This window comes from Enhydra lutris, unplaced genomic scaffold (assembly GCF_002288905.1).
Source record: "Enhydra lutris kenyoni isolate GAN:26980312 unplaced genomic scaffold, ASM228890v2 scaffoldscaffold40, whole genome shotgun sequence".
NCBI classification, from domain to species: Eukaryota; Metazoa; Chordata; class Mammalia; order Carnivora; family Mustelidae; genus Enhydra; species Enhydra lutris.
The window spans coordinates 17,376,934-17,398,158 of NW_019154124.1; the positions used below are offsets into that span (position 1 = coordinate 17,376,934).

At 37.1% G+C, this 21,225-nt stretch overlaps 2 protein-coding genes across 6 annotated transcripts in view; one reads left to right on the plus strand and one right to left on the minus strand.

Annotated features, from left to right (window-relative positions):
* LOC111155210 (cyclin dependent kinase 7) overlaps positions 1-13,745 on the plus strand; it is a 38,115-nt gene extending 24,370 nt beyond the window's left edge. For 3 of the 5 annotated variants that reach the window (XM_022515309.1, XM_022515311.1, XM_022515312.1), the window contains 4 exons: positions 3,374-3,460; positions 4,950-5,099; positions 8,557-8,704; positions 9,104-10,501. In XM_022515309.1, coding sequence (XP_022371017.1) covers positions 3,374-3,460; positions 4,950-5,099; positions 8,557-8,704; positions 9,104-9,132 — 414 coding nt within the window. In that variant the 3' untranslated portion in view covers positions 9,133-10,501. Of the gene's footprint in view, positions 1-3,373; positions 3,461-4,949; positions 5,100-8,556; positions 10,502-13,648 lie in introns of those variants that run through there. The other 2 variants (XM_022515310.1, XM_022515307.1) reach the window with 2 other exon arrangements.
* LOC111155209 (coiled-coil domain containing 125) overlaps positions 12,131-21,225 on the minus strand; it is a 29,015-nt gene continuing 19,920 nt past the window's right edge. The window contains 5 exon segments of the mRNA XM_022515306.1: positions 12,131-12,830; positions 13,871-14,001; positions 17,274-17,448; positions 18,575-18,682; positions 19,454-19,569. Coding sequence (XP_022371014.1) covers positions 12,522-12,830; positions 13,871-14,001; positions 17,274-17,448; positions 18,575-18,682; positions 19,454-19,569 — 839 coding nt within the window. The 3' untranslated portion in view covers positions 12,131-12,521.

Genomic DNA, 21,225 nt, shown 5'->3' on the forward strand with positions numbered 1-21,225 from the left:
GCAGTTGCCCGACTGTACCTTGGATCCAGTTTATGGCAACAGCAAGCTGAGAGCCCACTCCTTGGCTCCATCTCTGCAGCTGGCTTCCCTGCTCCGATACTTAGGAACTCTGCCTCACTCTGGCACACCTGGCCTTTTTGTGAGCCTGAGGGTCCTGAGACCACACTGTTCCAGCAAGGATTCCATCCCCCCGCTTAGCCACTGGAGTGATGTCCATTAGTGGAACAGACTTCTAAAACTTCTGATTTCATGCTCTGCTGCTCTGTCATTTGCTGAGGCTCCCTCCATGGTCTGTCTTCCTGTATATCACCTTGGATTCTCTTTTTTGCATGTCTACCCTTCCAGAAAGTGGTCGCTATTCTGTTCATAGATTTGCTGCTGTTCTTTTCTTCAGTCTCTTGTTGAGTTTGTAGGTGTTCAGAATGGTTTGATAACTATCTAGCTGAATACCTGGGACTAGACAAAATTTAGGTTTCCTACTGCTCCACCATCTTGCTCCTCCCTCAATGAGGGTCCTTTTCTTCAGATTTTTTTTTTAAGATTTTTATTTATTTATTTGAGAGAGCACAAGTGGTGGCGGGGAGCAAAGGGAAGGGAGGAACAGATTCCCAGCTGCGCAGGGAGCTAAACATGGGACCTGATCCTGTGACCCTGGGATCATGACCAGAGCTAAAGGGAGATGCTGAACCATTTGAGCCACCCACGCCCCCCCTCTTCAGATCTCATAGTACAATTTATTTTAGTAGTCTTCAAAGTAAAAATATTAGCATGCCTAAAAATATTCATGCAGTGTTAGTATAACTTCAGGTTTCTTTTTTTGGGTACACATTTCATATACATAATAGTCTAGTGTTATACAAAGGGATTATATTAAATCTGGATCCAGTCAGAAAATAGAATCCACACATTAAAAAGGGAAGTTTAATATTAAGAATTAACTATGATTATCAATTGGAATAATGAAGAATTGACTAATAAAAAGTAATGAGAGGGGATCTTGCATGGTGCATATGGTTAAGTGTCTGATTCTTGATTTCTTCTCAGGTCGTGATCTCAGGGTTGTGAGATTGAGCCCCACAGTGGGCTCTGCTCAGTGCCGCATCTGCTTAAGACTCTCTCTCCTCTCCCTCCCCCCTTCACGAGTTTGAGTTCTGTCTCTCTCTAAAATGAATAAACCAAAGAAGAAAAGGTAAAGAGACTATTTTAAAGCATATAGGAGTAGACAAAAGGAGCAGCCACCCTAGGACTAATACAGAGCACCCAAGGAATAGGACCCAGGGACTGAATTCTAGACCTTGTAATGTGCAGAGTGTGGCTTACTGATGATAGAGAAGTTGCTATAGAGCTGTGTTGGCAGAACTTGTTGAAAGTCTGTCTTGCATGCAGAGGAAAGCTCTTCTTTGGGAGGTGGTTTTCTGGAGGCACTCTGCTACACAACCCTCTGTAGAGGGAAGCTGCTCTGTGCATTGGGCACTGAAGAAACTGCCCACATTTGTGGGAACCTGTTGGTAGAGAAGCTGAGAGTGCCGCAGGAGTCAGCTGGGCATACGAGCTAGAGCCAGAAAGCAAAATCTTCCTGTAGTGTTTATCAAGCAGCATCTGCTGACTGCTTTAGCTGGCAAAAGTAAAACATTTAAAGGCCCAAATCTATTTTCTTAGAAAAGGCAAAATGGATGAGCTTGATAACTGGCAGAATTAAATGCTTTTTTGGCAGGGGTTGGTGCTGGTGGTGGTAGTAGTCGACAGTAATAGAAATGTGGGAAAGCTGGTACTTAATCTCATCTTCTCATTGAGCTGATAAATTTTTTCAAGGCCTGTAATTGTATGAAAAGTCTCTCTTCACAGAGCAAACTCTTTTTTACTCTGCTATATATTTATGAAGATGTTTGAGGATGAATTGGAAAATAATATCTATATATATAGCAAGGATTTTAATTATTTACTAGTTTCTAATTTTTAACTTATCATTTATCCTTTTAAAGTTTGCCATTAGGGGCGCCTGGGTGGCTCAGCGGGTTAAAGCCTCTGCCTTCGGTTCGGGTCATAGTCCCGGGGTCCTGGGATCGAGCCCCACATCGGGCTCTCTGCTCAGCAGGGAGCCTGCTTCCCTTCCTCTCTCTGCCTGCCTGTGATCTCTGCCTGTCAAATAAATAAATAAAATCTTGAAAAAAAAATAAAGTTTGCCATTATACTTCTTCAGAGAAATAGTATGCCAAGATATTATTTAAATAAGATTGTAATATAGATGTTCTGCCTGCCAGCCTTTGCTCCCGTACTTTTTTTTTTTTCTTTTTTTTTTTTAAGATTTTTTATTTGTTGGGGCGCCTGGGTGGCTCAGTGGGTTAGGGCCTCTGCCTTCGGCTCAGGTCATGGTCCCAGTGTCCTGGGATTGAGCCCCGCGTCGGGCTCTCTGCTCAGCAGGGAACCTGCCTCCTCCTCTCTCTCTCTTTGCCTGCCTCTCTGCCTACTTGTGATCTCTATCTGTCAAATAAATAAATAAAATCTTTAAAAAAAAAAAAGATTTTTTATTTGTTTATTTGACAGAGATCACAAGTAGGCAGAGAGGCAGGCAGAGACAGAGAGAGGGGTAGCAGGCTCCCCACCAAGCAGAGAGCCCAATGTGGGGCTCGATCCCAGGACCGTAGGATCATGACTGGAGCCGAAGGCAGAGGCTTAACCCACTGAGCCACCCAGGCGCCCCTGCTCCTGTACTTTAGCTAGAATAATTTTCCTCCATCTTAACACTTTTCCTCCGGCTAACTCTTTCATTTTTCAACTTTCACTGGTTGGTTCTTCCTCTAGGAAGCCTTCCTTGGCTTTTGTAGAGTAGGGTAGGTGCTGTTTTGTGTATGCTAGGATCCTGTGCTCTCCCTGAAAACATCATCTGGGAGATGCCCCTTTAGTTGTACTACCAGCATTCCCCACAGCCACCCCATGGGAGAGCAAGAAGTGTCTTGTTCACTTCTTTTTTCTTTTTTTTTTTTTAAAGTATGTTCCACACCCAGCATGGAGCCGGGTGTGGGGCTTGAGTCTCAACTCTGAGATCAAGACTTGAGCTGAGATCAAAAGTTGGACACTCAACTGACTGAGGAACTCAAGTGTCCTTGTCTTGTTCTCTACTTTAAATGCCTAGGGTTTAATTAATTACCACATACTTACTACATAGTGTTTATTAAAGATTTGTGGAGTGAATACAATGGGAAGCACGGTGCTCTTCATTTGATTAGCAGCAGTAGGATCTAGTGACACATCTGGTATACCTCAGACTTCATTTTTATTTTTGTTACAGCTTGGTTTTTTTATGGAATTTGTAGTATTATTTGTGTATCTATTATAAACCACCTTGAAATACCTACATCTCACTCTCTTCCAGGTTCCTTTTTTGCCAGGAGATTCAGACCTTGATCAACTAACAAGAATATTTGAAACTTTGGGCACACCAACTGAAGAACAGTGGCCGGTAAGCCTTCATACATGTTCTTTGAAATTTTGTTAGGACTCTATGTTACTGTCATGTAGGTATTACTTAAAGAAATGTATTCATTTTCTTAAGTTACTAGTAATACATACTTTGAAAAATTTATGTCAAATAGTTAAAATTGTGGTATACTGTCCAGCCTCCTTTGTACATGTTGCCCTTTCTCCATCCCAGTAATTCCCATCCCAGGGTTAATCACTGTCAGTTTGCTAGAAAATCTTGTTGTGAGGATACATACACAAGCATATAAACATAGAGTTGCATTTTCTGTCTTTTCTTTAATAAAAATGGGATCATACCATATAACTTTTTTGCAACCAACTTGCTCTTTTTTTTTTTTTTTTAATAAGATTTTATTTATTTGACCGAGAGAGACACAGCGAGAGAGGGAACACAAGCAGGCGGTAGTGGGAGGAGAAGCAGGCTTCCTGCTGAGCAGGGAGCCTGATGTGGGGCTCGATCCCCGGACCCTGGGATCATGATCTGAGCCAAAGGCAGACACTTAACAACTGAACCACCCGGGCGCCCCCGCAACTTACTCTTTTTACTTAATATTTAGTACTGAGCTTTTTCTTTTTAACAGCTACATGATAATTCATTTTGGTGGGTATTTCATGTTTATCAACATCTTGGTGGATTTAGGGTGTATTTGTAGAAGTTTCACCAACAGTTAAGATATATCAGTACCTTGAATATTTTTAACCTGTTACATTGTCTACAAAAAAAGAAATCTTAAATCTTGGGTAAAATTTACAATAATTCAAGTTGCTAAATTTTATATATTATAGTTCAGTAAGGTAAGCTCACTTGTTTATTCTTAAAGATTTTATTTATTTATTTGATAAAGAGCACAGGCAACAGGGTAGGGCATCGGGGATAGGGACAGATTGAGAGGGAGAAGCAGACTTCCCACTGAGCAGGGAGCCTGATGAAGGACTTGATCCCAGGACCCCAAGATAATGACCTGAGCCAAAGGCAGACGCTTAACTAACTGAGCCACCCAGGCACCCCTCACTTGTTTATTCTTAAAATTGTAATCCTTTAGATTTTCCTTTCTCTTACAGCCCTATCTCCTCTAAGAATAAATATTAGAAAAGAGAGATTTTAATCAGACTTTACCTTCTGATTGAAACTGTGGTATACAAATTTTTTCAAGCTCTGAATAGCTATAGGAATCTCAGCAGGGGTTAGAGTAACCAGCTTAACCTTGCCATAGTACCAGAATGGCTAAGTCATAGCAGCGTTCACAGTACCAGGCCTTCTCCACAAGATTACGAATAAACTGGGCCATGGTTCCAGGATGGAAAGTCCAGTGCCCAGGACAGTCACTGAATCTGACCAAATGATTTTTGACAATGGTGCAAAGCAGTTCGATGGAAATCATTACATTCTCCATTTGACAGTTTTAGTTCTTCATTTGAGAGCTATGTGCCTTTCAGTCCCTAAGTTTGAATTATAAATATTTTTACAGGACATGTGTAGTCTTCCAGATTTTGTGACATTTAAGAGTTTTCCTGGAATCCCGTTACAACACATCTTCATTGCAGCAGGAGACGACTTGCTAGATCTCATACAAGGCTTATTCTTATTCAACCCATGTACTCGAATTACAGCGACACAGGTATTTTAGCATATCTTTCTTCTAATAGGAAATATGGGAATAATCTTAATTCTGGCATAGATAAAATAAAAGTAGAATTTCTTGAGATTTTCTAACATTCTTTAAATACTGTAAAGATGTGTTTTAGTTTTAAGGAATAACAAATTTTATCTTGTCCCCAAAATACAAGCTGTTCAGACTGGTATTAAATTACATCATGTACACACAACAACAGGAGAATTTACTTTTGTTAAGGAAGATATAAATACATATTTATTTCATAATTAATTGGCTTTCAAGTAGTTTACCTAGAGAAGAAAAAATAAGCATTCTGTACTTGTTAAAATAATGGTTGTGCGAAGCTTAATGCCAAAAGTGTTTCAGTTTTTTTCCCCAAGAAATGCAGTCCCAGTATCCATGCTGATCATTGTCATAATCAGAAAATGATAATGGGAAAGAAAATAATACAGTTCTTCTTCTTTTCTTTTTTAAAGATTTTATTTTTAAGTAACCTCTGCACCCTACGTGGGGCTCAAACTCAAAACCCTGAGATCAAGAGCTGCATGCTTTTCTGACTGAACAAGCCAGGCACCCCAAAAATTGTATGATTTTTATTTGATTTTTTTATTTTAAGATTTTATCTATTTGACACAGAGAGCACAAGGAGGGATAGAGGTAGACAGAGGGAAAGGGAGAGGCAGGTTCCCTGCCAAGCCGAGAGCCCACCATGCAGCCCTTGACCTGAGCCAAAGGTAGACACTCAACCAGCTGAGCAGTCTAGGCACCCTGTATAGTTCTTGATACAACTTATGCTTACAAGAGATTGAAAGATACTCTAAACAGAACAGACATTGATACTGATCCTTGTTTAAGGGAAATAAGAATCAAACTCAAAAAAAAATTAGGAAGACCAAGAATGTCTGCTCTTACAAAAGAAGAGAAAAATGTTACCAAACAGAAAAATAAAAGCCCTATAGATTGGCAGGGGAGGGGCAGAATCAATTTTCTTTGTCTCAAAAACAAGCACAAGACAAAAAAGGACAGTGTCACAAACATTTAAAATTGGGGCAGGGAAATCCAGGAATGCCTCACAGTACAATGATTTGACTTCATAAAGTAAGACTGATTAAAATGAAATGTCACAAGACTTCATATTTAACAAACCATGTTAATGTACATTATACCAAGGATTCAAAGGGATTTTTTTTCACTTAAGTTTATTATAAGCTACCAAATCATTGTCTAATGCATTTCTTTCTTTCTTTTTTAAAAAGATTTTATTTATTTATTTATTTGTCAAAGAGAGAGAGAGAGAGCACACAAGCAGGCAGAGTGGCGGGCAGAGGCTCCCTGCGGAGCAAGGAGCCCAATGAGGGACTCGATCCCAGGACCCTGGGGTCATGACCTAAGCTGAAGGCAGCAGCTTAACCAACTGAGCCACCCAGGCGCCCCATAATGCATTTATTTCTATAGGCCATCTGTTTTTGGCGGTATATAATGCTACATTAATACATATATGCTAGATATTTTACCATCAGAATTTCTTTTCTAATTTCAAACAAGTATCTCATCATTACCTTCCCACCTTTACACATATACTTATTACCTCCATCAAAAGAAACTTGAGACTAGGTCAGAGTATCTAGAAAGTTGTTCATTAGTAGTAAAATTTATAGAAAAATACTAATTGTGACAACTTATGTGTGTTATAGTTTAATAGAATACATTTTTATTTATTTATTTTTTTTTAGATTTTATTTATTAATTTCACATACAGAGATCACAAGCAGGCAGAGAGGAGGGAAAGAGAGAGAGGGGAAGCAGGCTCCCTGCCGAGCAGAGAGCCCAATGTGGGACTCAATCCCAGGACCCTGGGATTATGACCTGAGCCGAAGGCAGAGGTGTAAACCACTGAGCCACCCAGGCGCCTCTAGAATGCATTTTTTTTTTTAAAGATTTTATTTATTTATTTGACAGAGATCACGAGTAGGCAGAGAGAGAGGAGGAAGCAGGCTTTCCGCTGAGCAGAGAGCCCGATGCGGGGCTTGATCCCAGGACCCTGGGATCATGACCTGAGCTGAAGGCAGAGGCTTTAACCCACTGAGCTTCCCAGGCACCCCTTAGAATGCATTTTTAAAAGCATGTTCTGGCTCATGGATATCTGTCTTAAAGTTGGAATGAGATAATGTTCCTTTCTCAGATCTCTGATAGCTCAGAATTAGTTTAATTTACTTATGGAACTTCTTGATTTAGAAGAAATACTGTAGAAATTCAACTCTTTTGAAGTCAGGAATCTCTAAGTTATTACTGCAAATAATAGAATGTGGGAGGAAATGCTTGAAAAGTTTATATGGACTTTTTTATATTCCCGAAAGGATTATCCAAAAGGAATATTGTGGCTATAGGATGCAAATAAATTATGAATTTGACTAGTTTATCATTTAGAATAAAACTATTTTTATTGAAAAAAAAAAAACCAAAACTATTTTTTTAAAGGTTTTATTTATTTGACAGAGATCACAAGTAGTTAGAGAGGCAGGCAGAGAGAGAGGGAGAGGGAAGCAGGCTCCCTGCTGAGCTGAGAGCCCGATGTGGGACTCGATCCCAGCATCCTGAGATCTGACCTGAGCCGAAGGCAGCGGCTTAACCCAACAAGCCACCCAGGCGCCCCCAAAACTATTTTTTTTTTTAATTTTGGACCAAAGTAAATATTGTATCATAGAACATTGAGCAGGTAGAATATAGAAATAACATTGTGCAATTCCTTCCAAGTAAAATTTTTAATAATTTGCAGTGGATTTTTGGGTTTTAACACATTGTTTCCAACCTTTTGGATCATTTAAAAAAATTTATTTTCAAGAATTTATATTTACATGATTTGGAATTTTGAATACATATAGATTTTGTGACAAACTTTGAAGTTCTTTTCAAGTATTGTTTCTCTTTTTATATGTTGAACTATAGAGCCCCTAAAGTGTAGAGAGCTGAGTTATACAATGTCTTACTAAGGATATTTCATATTTAGTATAGGCTGTTTAACTGTGGAAAAGTTAGAAGTTAGTGTCTTTTTTTTTTTTAAGGTTTTGTTTATTTATTTGACAGAGATCACAAGTAGGCAGAGAGGCAGGCAGAGAGAGACAGGGGAAGCAGGCTCCCTGCTGAGCAGAGAGCCTGATGTGATGAGGGGCTTGATCCCAGGACCCTGAGATCATGACCTGAGCTGAAAGCAGAGGCTTTAACCCACTGAGCCACCGAGGTGCCCCTGTAGTTTCTTTTTCTTACAGTAATAGAATTACCCGCTGATCTTAAGCTATTATATATTTATTTATAGTAGTTTGCTCATCTAAACTCTTGAAATCAATATCGTTTTGGAAGTGGGGTATTCACATAGTGTTTTTTAATATTCCCAACAACTCTTAAAAACAGTTCAGATAATCACTTAAAACCCTACTTTCCTTGGTATCTTCCATTTTTCAAGGCATTGAAAACTAAGTATTTCAGTAATCGGCCAGGGCCGACACCTGGATGTCAGCTGCCAAGACCAAACTGTCCGTTGGAAACTTTAAAGGAGCAGTCAAATCCAGTTGTAGCAACAAAACGGAAGAGAACACAGGCCTTGGAACAAGGTAAAACTTCCATTTTCATAAGAAATGAAATGGATTCAGAAAACTCCAAGTAGGTAGTATATAGCTAGTGACCGAGGGGCAGCTAAGAAATGTAGATTGTGAGCTATTTCGTAAGTGTGGTAGAGAATGTGGTATTTTAGCAATATTTGTTTCCACTGAAAATAATTAAATCAAGCTTTTTAAAAGGATATGGGCACTTTTGAGTGTACCTCAGAGTTGCGAGAACTTACCAGTATGTACCTTATTTTCTTTTAAGTTTTTATTGATGTATTGTATGCTTAATGTTAAATAAGTTTTATTAGCAAACCAAAGCAAGTAAAATGAATGTGTTGGAATGCAGTGACTGGTTAGAATTGCCGTAAGATTAAATGTGAACAACCTCATTTTTTTTTCACCTAGGAGGATTACCCAAGAAGCTAATTTTTTAGTTACAGAGATCACTGGACAGTATTTTACTACTGAAGGAAATAGTCAAAAAAGCAAATAATGGAGAAATAGTAAACATTAAGTAAATGCTGTAGAAGGAATTTGTAAATACTCCACACATGTAAAATATGTAAAACTGGATTATTTTTATTAAATTTATTTTAAAACAAACTTAATTCTGATTTTTCTGATGAGAGTGCAAAAGTAAGATTAAGTTCAATTCTTTGAAATGTCAAATTGAAAATGCATTAAGGAAACCTTAATAAAAATAATCATCAGTTACTTTGGTAAGTTGGCCCACATAGCATCACAGATACGTAGTAGCAGGGGTAGTATTCAAAAACAGAGGTAGTAGTAGAAATGTTGCATATACCTACTACCTAGAGCTAACAAATGTTGATATGCTAAATAGGAAAGAAAGAAGAAAAAATTACAAATGAAATTGAGCTCCCTTTAATATGTCATTCCATTCTTTTCCTTTTTACCTTCCCAAAAGGAGAGTGACTCTCAGGAAATGAGTATGTCCTTCCATGATTTTATACTGCTATTTTATAAAAATTCATGTAGTAATATACCATATTGTTAAAATTTTATGAGTGATAGACTGTACATCTCGTAATTTTTTTTTACTCAAAACTTTTAAAGTCCCTTCCATGTGTATTAAAAGTTTAAAAGACTTTTAAAAGACTTTAAAAGATACACATAGCTTAGTATCTGTTTAATATATAAAAATATATATATAACACTACACATTCATGCTTTATGGATTATTTTCTTGTGTTATATAAAAATTACCATAAGTATAGCACCTTAAAGTGACACAAATATACTAGCTCACAGTTCTGTAAGCCAGATGTCTGACCTGGCCCAGCTGTGTTTCTTGCATAGGTCCAAATCAAGGTGTCAGTTGAACAGGTCTCTTTTCTGAGTTTCTAGGGAGGAATTGGCTTATACGCTCATTCATTTCATGTAATTTTAATGCACATGCTTCCTGTCCTGGTTAGCTGTTAGCCAGGGGCCTTTCCTAGCTTCTTAAGCAGTCCACATGCCTTGTCACATGGCATTCTCCATCTGTAGGCCAACAGCTGTGCTTAGAATCTGTTTGGTTTCCTTGTCTGCTACAAGAGAGAACTGTTTTCTTTAAAAGGACAAAATAGATGACATCAAAATTTAAAATGTCTATCAATGGAGTGATAAGCACAGAGTGAAAAGAACAGTAGAAATTATTTCCGAATCATATATCTGATAAAAGATAGCTCAACAATAAAAAAAAAATTATATTAAAAAATGGGCAAGGGACTTGAATAGACAGTTCACCAAAGATGATATAGAAATGGCCAATAAGCACATGAAAAGGTGCTCAATGTCACTAGTCATTAGGGAAATGCAAGTCAAAACCACAGTGAGATATCACTTCATACCTGTTAGGATCTCTACTATCCCTCCTCCCCCCCCAAAAAAATCCCAGAAGGTAACAAGTGATGGTGAGGAGGTGGACAAATTGGGACCCTTGTGGATTTTTGGTTGGAATGTAAAATGGTGTCTGCTATGGAAAACTGTGGCCTGTCCTTAAAAAATTTTAAAGAGCATTTTCATATGATCTAGCAGTTTCATTTGAGTATATACCCCCTAAGATTGAATTCAGGGTCCCAAATATACATAGTTATTGACATTGTATGAAAGGATCTGTTTCACCTCATCATTTTTAGCACTCAATCTTTGTGATCTTTGCTAATTTGGTATCTCATTCTAATTTACATTTTTAAAATTTCTACTGTGGTTGAATAGTTACTCACATTGGCTAACCATATATAATCCCTTTTGTAAACTGTTGATTTAGATTCTTTGCTGTTGGAGTGTTCCAAATTTTATCAATTTATATGAATTTGCATTTTATATACATATACATGTATTTTACACACGCACATTAAAAAAGAACCTTTTTATTTGATTTTTTTTCTTACACTTCCAATTTTGGTATTGGTGAACAGTTCCTTTTATTACCTTTTATTTCATATTAAATCATTACATGTATTAAATCTGTGTATGGTCTTTATCCTGTTCCATTGATCTGCTTGTACCACATTGTTTTAAATAAGGTAGCTTTATATTACTATCAGGACAATGCACTTTTAATGTCTAGTAGCAGTTCCTCATCATTACTCCTTTTTTCAAAATTTATTTGCCAAGTTTTTATCTTTTATTAATATTTATTAATTCCAACTAAATGGTGTTGCTTTAATACAACAATAAATGGCTTATACTTTCTGCTGTTACCTTATTTTACCCTGTTGTTACCTCATCTACTTTAGTATTTAACGTAGCCAAGCCACGTATGTATCTTTTTTACTAGAGATCGTAATTAGATAAAAGTTTTATTAAAACTTCTGATAAGGTAATATATTTCCTTTGACATAACTGTGATGTTATTAATATAGCAACATTCCCAAAAAGTATTTAAGATCTTTACTATATAACACTTATAGAAAGGAAAAAAATTAAATGGCTTAAATTCAGCATCAAAACCAAGAAGTTAAATCAGAATGGTGTGAATTCTAGAATTGGCATTCACAAAGTGTCCCCACACACCAACAAAAAAAGAAGCTATAAAGGTAACTAACAACATTTTGAATATACTCTGCCAAAGTCCCACCATAGTAACTTTTTAATTGAAGTTAAGGAGATTACTAAACTTTCTGTGGCACATGAAAAATCCTGAAAAAAAAAAAAAAAACCAATAAAACAAGATATATGTATTCCAAAAATTAACATTCAGTTAATCCTAGACATTGTTACTTCTTTTTTTTTTTTTTTTTTTACTTATTTATTTATTTATTTTTTATAAACATATATTTTTCTCCCCAGGGGTACAGGTCTGTGAATCGCCAGGTTTACACACTTCACAGCACTCACCATAGCACATACCCTCCCCAATGACCGTAACCCCACCCCCCCTCCCAAATCCCCTCCCCCCTCCCAAATCCCCTCCCCCCAGCAACCCTCAGTTTGTTTTGTGAGATTAAGAGTCACTTATGGTTTGTCGACATTGTTACTTCTTAGAGGATTAATTTATATTGTTACTTAAACCAAAGATCCCTGTAGTCAATCTAAGTAGTTAAATAACTGTTTTTCTCAAAAATCACTTTTTTGTTGTTTTTACGATGTTGGCAAATACTGGAAATTTCATAAGGTATAGTAATGTAATTTATAAAATATGTCAGCACAATACTAATATCTTGTAGAAAATGTTTTGAATATTTAAGCTGCTTTCTAAAACTTAGAAAGACCCAGAAAATATTTGATTTCTGAAGATGAAGCAACATTTGTACAGTCTTTTTTTAAAGTCTCTTGATAGAAACAGCTCTTGGTTCTGATTTCATTTGGTTTATTTTCAAAACATGATATTTGATGGCAAAGAATAGGATCTTTTGAGAGTTCTTGTGCAATTTTGGTCTCTGTGAAGGTGCTGGATTGAACAAATGCAGCCCACAGAATTTAAAATTTGAACACTTGAATATACAGGATCATGCAGTTTAGGGAATTCTGAAGATTTCCCCCAGCGGTTTTTCAATGGAAAATTGTCTTTCACAGGACTTTTTCCCTTAGTCTTATTTGAGGTGGTGTCTTTCTCTTCCAGTGCCCGAGCAAGCATGTAACTAACTTTTCTTTGATGAGCCAGAGCTTCTTCTTTATCATTCAACTGCACATACAAAAATTAAAATTATACTAGTTAGGGGTGCCTGGGTGGCTCAGTCATTTAAGCATCTGAGTCTTGGTTTCAGCTTGGGTCACGATCTCAGGGTCATGAGATCTAACCGAGTCCGCCATTCAGGGTTCATCGTGCTTACTGGGGAGTCCGCTGGAGATTCTCTCTCCCTTTGCCCCTCCCCCAACTTGTACACATGCTCTCTCTCTCTCAAATAAATAAATCTTTTTTTAAAGATTAAATACAAATATACCCATTAGTCAGTAAATCACAGAATATAGAGCTATAGTCAGAAGAATTTTTCTCAAAATGTTCTATCTTCAGTCAGTGTAAATAATTAGGTATCTATTGATTCCCAAATATATACTACACATTTCTGAAGAATTTTTTTTAAAGTAAGAACAGAAAGCAGCATTCCTTCTGCTGAAGCTTTTGTAGATCATCTGAAGAAAGGGGAAAACATGTACATGGTGTGTGTATATATGTGTGTATAATATTAACATGTACTTACCTCTGCAAGAGAATATTGAAGTTATTTATGTGAAATTGTTTTTATACATTTACATGAGAATAAATAACTTGAACACTTCTATAGATAAGTATGTTCCTATAGCATGAATCTTCTAGTTTAGTCATCTATGAAACGGGGATAATAGGACTGATTTTCAGGGTTGTAGTGATGATTAAAGGATATAATGTGTGAGAAAGTTGCCTTGTACACCTTAAAAATTCCTGAATGGCATGGATTGTATGCATACGTGCAGATGACAGAGGTGCCTGCAGTTAATTACAGGGGAGCCCCCTCTTTTCAGAGGTGAAGCTTTAAACTTGTACAGGAAGAACATGAATGGGAGAAGTGGGAAGAGCATGCAGGGAATTTAAGATGAAGATCAAAACTGGAGGATGGTACATCAGCTGGGAAAAGGGCATAAAAGGCAAGTACAGAGTGTTAAAGAATTACATTTTTTAAAAAGAGGAAGCAGAAAGATTAACTTAACCACAACCTGTAACAAAAGGAAAGCAAAGATACTAACCAACTCTGTTAGCATCTTAAAGACTTCCTGAGGGTTATTCTGGTCTTGGGTCTTCTTAGAATTGTTTTCTGAAGGGAGCATCTGCAGCAGTTTCTGCCCTAAGGTCTTCTTATTTCCTTGTGATGGTAATCCTAAAATGGAACATGCAAATCCAACTGAGACATAAAAAGACACTCAACTAATATAGTTCCTGGAATAGAGGTAAGTATGAACCAGGGATAATTCATTTGTAAATCAATCAGGAGGTGGTTCTCTTCAGGAGGCCTCTAGTGAGTCAGGCATCACAGTGTACTGGGAGGGGAACACAGACTTTAGAGCCAGGATGGCAAATGGAGGTTGAGAGGGCCACAGTCTAAGGACCCAGAGCAATGCCCTCCCTGCTTGCCACTCCCATCTCATTGTACTGCTGCTCCTCCGGACAGCAGGCAGTCCACATTAACAGCCGCCTTCCAGAGGAGGTAGCAATCCAGTGTTGTATGTAAAATCTCCCAGTGTTACATGTCAGCCACTTACCCCTGTTATTTGAGAACACTGTGCACACCCAACAAAACATGGCCTCTGAACCATGCAAATTCTGTTTTAGAGCAGAAAGACCAGGACTTGAACCCTCATTTAACCACTTTCTAAATGACCTTGGACAAGGTCTCTGAGCTTTGTTTCCTCACTTCTAGAATAATAGTACCTATGCCTCAGAATTTGCTGTGCCATTAAATAATAGAGCAGAGGGTAATGCTGGGAGAAGGGAGTGGGCAGTTAGTGTTTAATGGGTAAAGTTTCTGTTTGGGAGGATGAAAATATAAGTTGTAGAGATAGATGGTTGTGATGGTTATAAAACAATGTGAATGTAGTTAATACCATTTAAAAATGGTTAAAATGGTAAAATTTTATATATGTATTTTATCACAATTAAAAAATAACAGCACAGTTGTGAAAACTAGCCCAGGTACAGACATAATGTTTTAAAGTCTATATCCTAAAATCTGTACACTGATGATGTTCTTCATAGAAAGGATGCAGTTTTATAGCAGATGGTACAAAAATTACGGATTTACACAAAGAAACATCAAGAATGCCTTTGGAATGCTCTGCAAGTGGTCTAATGGAAAACAGAGAACAGATAAGAGACACTTCCCTTTACACCCAATCCTGATAAACCACAGTAACTGGAGCTCACTCATGTCCTCTTCCTCCAGCAACCGGGGCGAAAGGAGAAAAGCCAGACAAGCTGATGTGCTCATCAGCTGTGATGAGGGATGAATCTCTATTTGCAGTCTAAAAAAAAGAAGTATGCTTATAACCTCTCTCTCAGAACTCGTCTAAGCTGCATATCAATGACAAAAGTTGATGCCTTCTTAACGTGTTGACCACATACAAGAAAATGACCTGTGACAGTCATCCTGTACCTTTTCAGATTATTGAAAAACATGAATAAAATCAGTCTTATCACTAAAAAACTGACAGAGCTACTGACATGTGTATGGACTTGTAAAGGCCTTTCTGGGATGAACCAGTTATTTTAAATTCTGCTTCCAGTCTCTTCAGGGTCTTAATGGAAAACATCAGGAGCTATACCTATTAAACCATATTTTTTATAGAAAAGTTCTTGAGGTTCCTATTAGCTAAGAAAGGCAGAAGTTCTGGAATATGAAAGAATATATATACTCAAGTGCTGAATGTATATGAATCTACCTCTTAGGAAAAAAACAGCTTTTTCTACCTATCACTAACTACCCTTGTGGCCAACTTGCATGCACACTTTGGGAGGTCTTCTATGCCAGGTGACAGAATGCGGCAGGCATTTGTAAGATTAACCATGCTTTCCCTTCATTTTCTTTCTCCCCTAACTTTCCTCCTTACCTTCCATCAAAACAAGCAGTTAAAATCAGATTTCCAAAGGGATTTACCTTCACTCTGCATCACAAAACACCAAGGCTGTCCTCAAAGACAGTACCTTTGAAAATTTAGCAGTCCAGTTGCTATCAAGAGACTAATTTAGAAGAGGTGCCTGAAGATCACCTACACATTTGTTGTCCCTGGCAGATACTCTTAAGACTTTCCATCGATTCCTAAAAGCCTAAGTATATGGACTATATTTGCTTATTTCTCTGGCAGAATCACCTCCCTTGAGCCAGACTTAGACATTATTATTAGCCAGCTCAGTGATTTCTTTTATAAGTCTCAGATCAAAAAATGCTTAGAAACTAATTTCAGGACAGTGTGGAATGCCTCTTTAAGAATGAATGTTGAGAAATATGTTTTCCTGTGTTGCCCTGACTTCTCCCTGATGAAAAGTCTAAATACGAAACTCTTATGATCTGCTTCTGTCTACTTTCATACTTGTTCACTGCTTCTATTTTTATTACTCCTGTAAGCTTAGCACTTTACCATTTCAGCAAAGAGACAGGTAAAGTTTTTTAGTTAGTGAAGCTAAAATATCACATTAAGTGTTGCTATTAGGAATATATACTATTGAAAAAAATATTTAAAACACAATAGGTTATTATTAAAAGTTCGATTTTTAATATTATAAGGTTCTTATTACCCAAATTCATCTGAAAATGAGAGAAACTGGAATTAGGATTATGGATTTTGACATATTAAAAACATTTAGAAATACAGTCCTCTCATGATTTTAATATTAAATTATAAACTTCACTGTAATCTCCCTTGACTAATAAAAGATTTCAAATTGGAATTTAATTGGAATTTTAAATTAAAGCGCTGAGAGTTGCACTGAATAATTCTGATAAAAACATACTGACATACTTAGAGAAACTAAGATTTCTAAAAAAGTAATAGCTAATTGGATTATATTGGGTGATATACTTCAACTGTAATTTTATTCTTTGATGCCATTTTCATATATACTTTGTTTCCTCTAGTACAGCAGTACTAAAAAACAGCCATGAACTTTGCTAGGTTTGTGAACCAAAACCTAAACTTCTGTTTCATTTTTATGAGTATTAGTATTTCCAACTTAAGACTTTTCCTCTACCCCTCAGTATCTCTTTAGAATCACACATTTCAACAAAGTTTAATTAGATACATTTAATGTTGGGTTTTAGTATTTTCATTATTATTTCCTAGGCAGTTTCCCTTTAATCAACTGGCACTTTTACAAAGTTTTCCCACAAAACATGGTCTTGTTTAAATGAGACAGATGATTAGTTAAAAAAAAAAAGAGAGATTGTTATTTTAAGATTTCAGTGATCCTATTACCTCTGCATATGTAACATCCAGTCTCCCCATTCTTCTGCAGTTACTAAATACTATAATAAATCACAACTCTCTTGTGATATTTCAATTATATTATCCATTGCATTAACTGTGCTTAATCAACTTTGATTATAACCAGAAACAACTAAAATTACACCTCATTATTGCCTTTATAATTCATATTTACCATCCTCTTTAAGGTGCTTCCAATTTATCCATTTTGTTCCTTTTTTATACATTTTATCCATTTGTGTCAATCTCAGTGCCTGGTCATTTTTCCTCATTAATTGTTGCTCAAATGCAATTCTGAATGCATCTGCCATTATGTAAGCTTCTTCTTTACTCTTCTGCAAAAGCCCCAGCTAGTTTTGAAAAAAAGTTTGAGAGGTGTTAGAGGCAAAACATAAAAATTCTTGCCTGAATGCTGAATCAGATTAGCAAATGTAGTCTCCCTGCCTAGTATGAGTCTAGTGTCTGATCTAGTCCATCCGCTTAAACTAATTAGTATTTGCTAATTCCCCTCTATAGTAGCTGCCCTCTCTGAATTAAATTACCAGAAGTTTTCCTCGTGTTGCCTGACCATTCCTTGTTAATCCATTTCTTAGACCTCACCATATTACCCTAGACAGCCCTGTGTGTGTCCTGCCCAAAGAGTAAGAAAGGAGGATGCCAAAGGCTGAATCTCAGTACTACCTTGGGCCATTCCAAACAATATCACTGAAAATAATTACGAGTATCATCTTTTACATTCCCGCCATAGCTGACACTGACTCTGATGTGTAATCATATACTTTTGTTAATGAATTACTGTTTAACTGTTATTTTTCCTATATCTAAAGACTTAAAATTCCATACTTCAATAAAGGTAAAATATGTTTAAAATTATGGTCCATGTTCTGTATTTGTTATTAAAACTAATAATAATGGCAAATGTCCTTTGATTAAATGCCAGGCACCTGCATGGCACTATGCGAAACATTAAATGTCTGCTTCCTCTATATCGTTGCAAGAGCCTAGTAACTAGTTATTACTCTCTGTTTAACATATGTTAAACCCACACACCTAGAAAATTCTAGAGCTAAGACTCAAACTTAGGTCTGGCTGGTACAAAGGTTCCTTCCACTGTATCTTGCTGCTTTTCTAATGAGCTTCATGTTTATCTCCCTATTTATCAGAGTTATGGATCCTAGTGATTTTAAGCAAGAGTGTGTAGTATAGTAATTTTTAGGGCCATTTATAGAGAAAAGAAATATAAATTTAGTACAGACTTGGTCAAACAACTTCATGTTGACACCATATCAGGCCAAGTACTATTTGTATTTTAGAACCATGTAAATAGAATCTAGTTTATAAGTTAATTCTATCACATAAAACTAAGAATAAGTTCCATAACCAATGACTACTAAAATGAAGCTAATTATTGCAGATATTTTCCTTTATTCTATTACGGGAGAAAACCAATTCTTTAGTGTTTTGATAATACAATACCTCCTGTTTGAGCTTAAGAAGCATTTTGTGAGCAGATGCTGCCACTTTGGCACAGGCGCAGGGACTCCCTCCAGGGCCATGGCAAAGGCAGGCTCCAAGGACAGCAAGCTTTAAATCCAAAAGCATTACTCCCATTACTAAGTGTCATACTGCCTAGCTGCACACACAAACATAAGGGCGCACACACACATGCACATTTCTATTCAAGCATCTAATTCAAAGAACCTGGAAAGGAAAAAAATAGAAGAAAGCTGAGACAAGGATTTCAGGATCCAAGTGAAAATTACAAATGAGGAAACAATGTTATTACTTGGAACAAAACAAAGGAATTCTATCTTGCTGCTTTTCCTTCTCTAAAACCTTTAAGTGGGTATCAGTTTTCTATAGTTCTGTATCCCTGGCAGCAACCTGAACTAATGAAGAGAGTATTAACACCCACCATGTGTTATTTCTTGTGACTGAGCTTGGTCCTGCTGCCCAGCATCTACTCCTACCAGTTCCCACCAGGGAGAGGTGCGTGCTCAGAAATGATGAAATGACTTAAAATATGCCAGGAGAATAATCATCCTTCCACTTCTAAAAAATACCTGTCATCATGGAATGTGAGACACAGCTAACACAGCTTCTGCTAAAACTATAAAAATAAGAACTAAAAGGGGCAGGAGGTGGCCAACACATCTAGTGTCCAAGAATATAATGCATGGACATGCTTGGTGCCAGTAAGTCTACAGAACTCCCCTGGGGAACCTGATGGGCCTCTCTTCCCTCACTCTCAAATTACTAAGGATAGTGCTATTCTAGAACGTGGAGCAGATGGTGATGGAGAAAAGGAAAGTAGAAAATTTCCCTCTTGTTCAACTTTCCAACCTGTTTACCCACCTCAAGACCTGAAACCTCTGTAAAACCACTTTTATTGTGGCACACATTTTCCAGAGCCACCATCTGCTGTTTGACATCAAGCATGGCGAGGGCCTCCAAATACTGTTGATTTAAAACTAGGAAGGGCCAAGGAAGAGTGTTAGTTATGAAATTTAACTCCAGCCTCACCTAATTCAGTTATACCAACATCATACACTCCTTTAAAAAAAATTTTTTTTTCCATACACTCACTCCTTACAAGCAATGCATATACACAGACATTGCCTACTTCATCTGGCCCCATCCAGGAAAAAATTATCAAGTGAGATAATACACAGGTAACACTAGGTTAAATATTACTATTTTTAATGTTGAAGTATCTTAATTTTGCCATCAGAGTCTGGTCTTCATTTGCTCAAAGAAAATTTGCAGGATTTTCAAAGAGAACATAGAAATGCAACTTATTTGCACTTGCTGGATAGTTAAGACAATCAGATGATGTAACACCTACACAAACTCTATCGGACTTCTGTTAGTTTTCACAAGAGGCTCTCAACCCAACATTTAGAACTAGACACATCCTCCTCTCTACTGAGGAGGAAATAGTAACTTTCCCTCTCTTATTGCAGGGTGAGATGGTAGAGGGGGAGAGGATGTGGCTATGGGCAACTTCTGTCCTGAACTAACCTAACACGGAGAAATCTACCACAGTTCACTTACTGAACAACAGAAAGTTGCCCCTCACAGGTCCATGACCTGATTTAGAACTTTGTCCCTTTCAAACCACTAATTTAAAAGTTTCTACAAAGAAGGAAGAACCAAAAAAAAAAAAAGGGAAGGAAGAACCAACATTTCTTAAAATTTTATAAAAAGTTGATGCCATCGGGGCACCTGGTGGCTCAGTGGGTTAAAGCCGCTGCCTTCGGCTCAGGTCATGATCCCAGGGTCCTGGGATCGAGCCCCGCATCGTGCTCTCTGCTCAGCGGGGAGCCTGCTTCCTCCTCTCTCTCTCTCTCTCTGCCTGCCTCTCTGCTTACTTGTGGTCTCTGTCTGTCAAATAAATAAATAAAATCTTTAAAAAAAAAAGTTGATGCCATCTTAATATTCTTAAGACACCTTACTATTCTTTTATTAGCTTTTGTCATAAAGTGGCTCATCACATATAATGGGTGTATATGTATAAGCATACATGTAAAAAATTTCAAGTTTTTAATGTGTCATATTGAAAAATTAAGAATATCAATTTTAGCAATAAAGTCACAGAAGATATTTTTGAGAGAAAATGTTGAATTACAGAGTTACATACGTTTCCTACTAATGTTCCAAGAAAACATATACTTACTAAGTTTCCTCAACATCAGGTGCTCTACAATTTTGTTTTACACTGAGTATAAAAACTATAGGATAAAGGGGGAATGGGGAAAAATACTTAGTGGATATAGGTTTTATTTTGGAGTGATGAAAGTCTTTTGGAACTAGATGGTTGCAAAGATTGCAGGTGTTAATGAATTATGTACTTTTGAATGGTTAGGTTAATTTTGTTAATTGAATTTCACCTAAAAATTTTTTTAAATTGCACACACCCTAAAAGATGCATATCTATCATCCTTAAAGTATATTACTTCAAAATAATAGCACCGTGTCTATCAGTATGTATGTTCTTAACGTAGAACACTCTATTTAAAAATGATCTTCTGGGGCACCTGGGTAGCTCAGTGGGTTAAAGCCTCTGCCTTCGGCTCAGGTCATGATCCCAGAGTCCTAGGATCAAGCCCCGCATCGGGCTCTCTGCT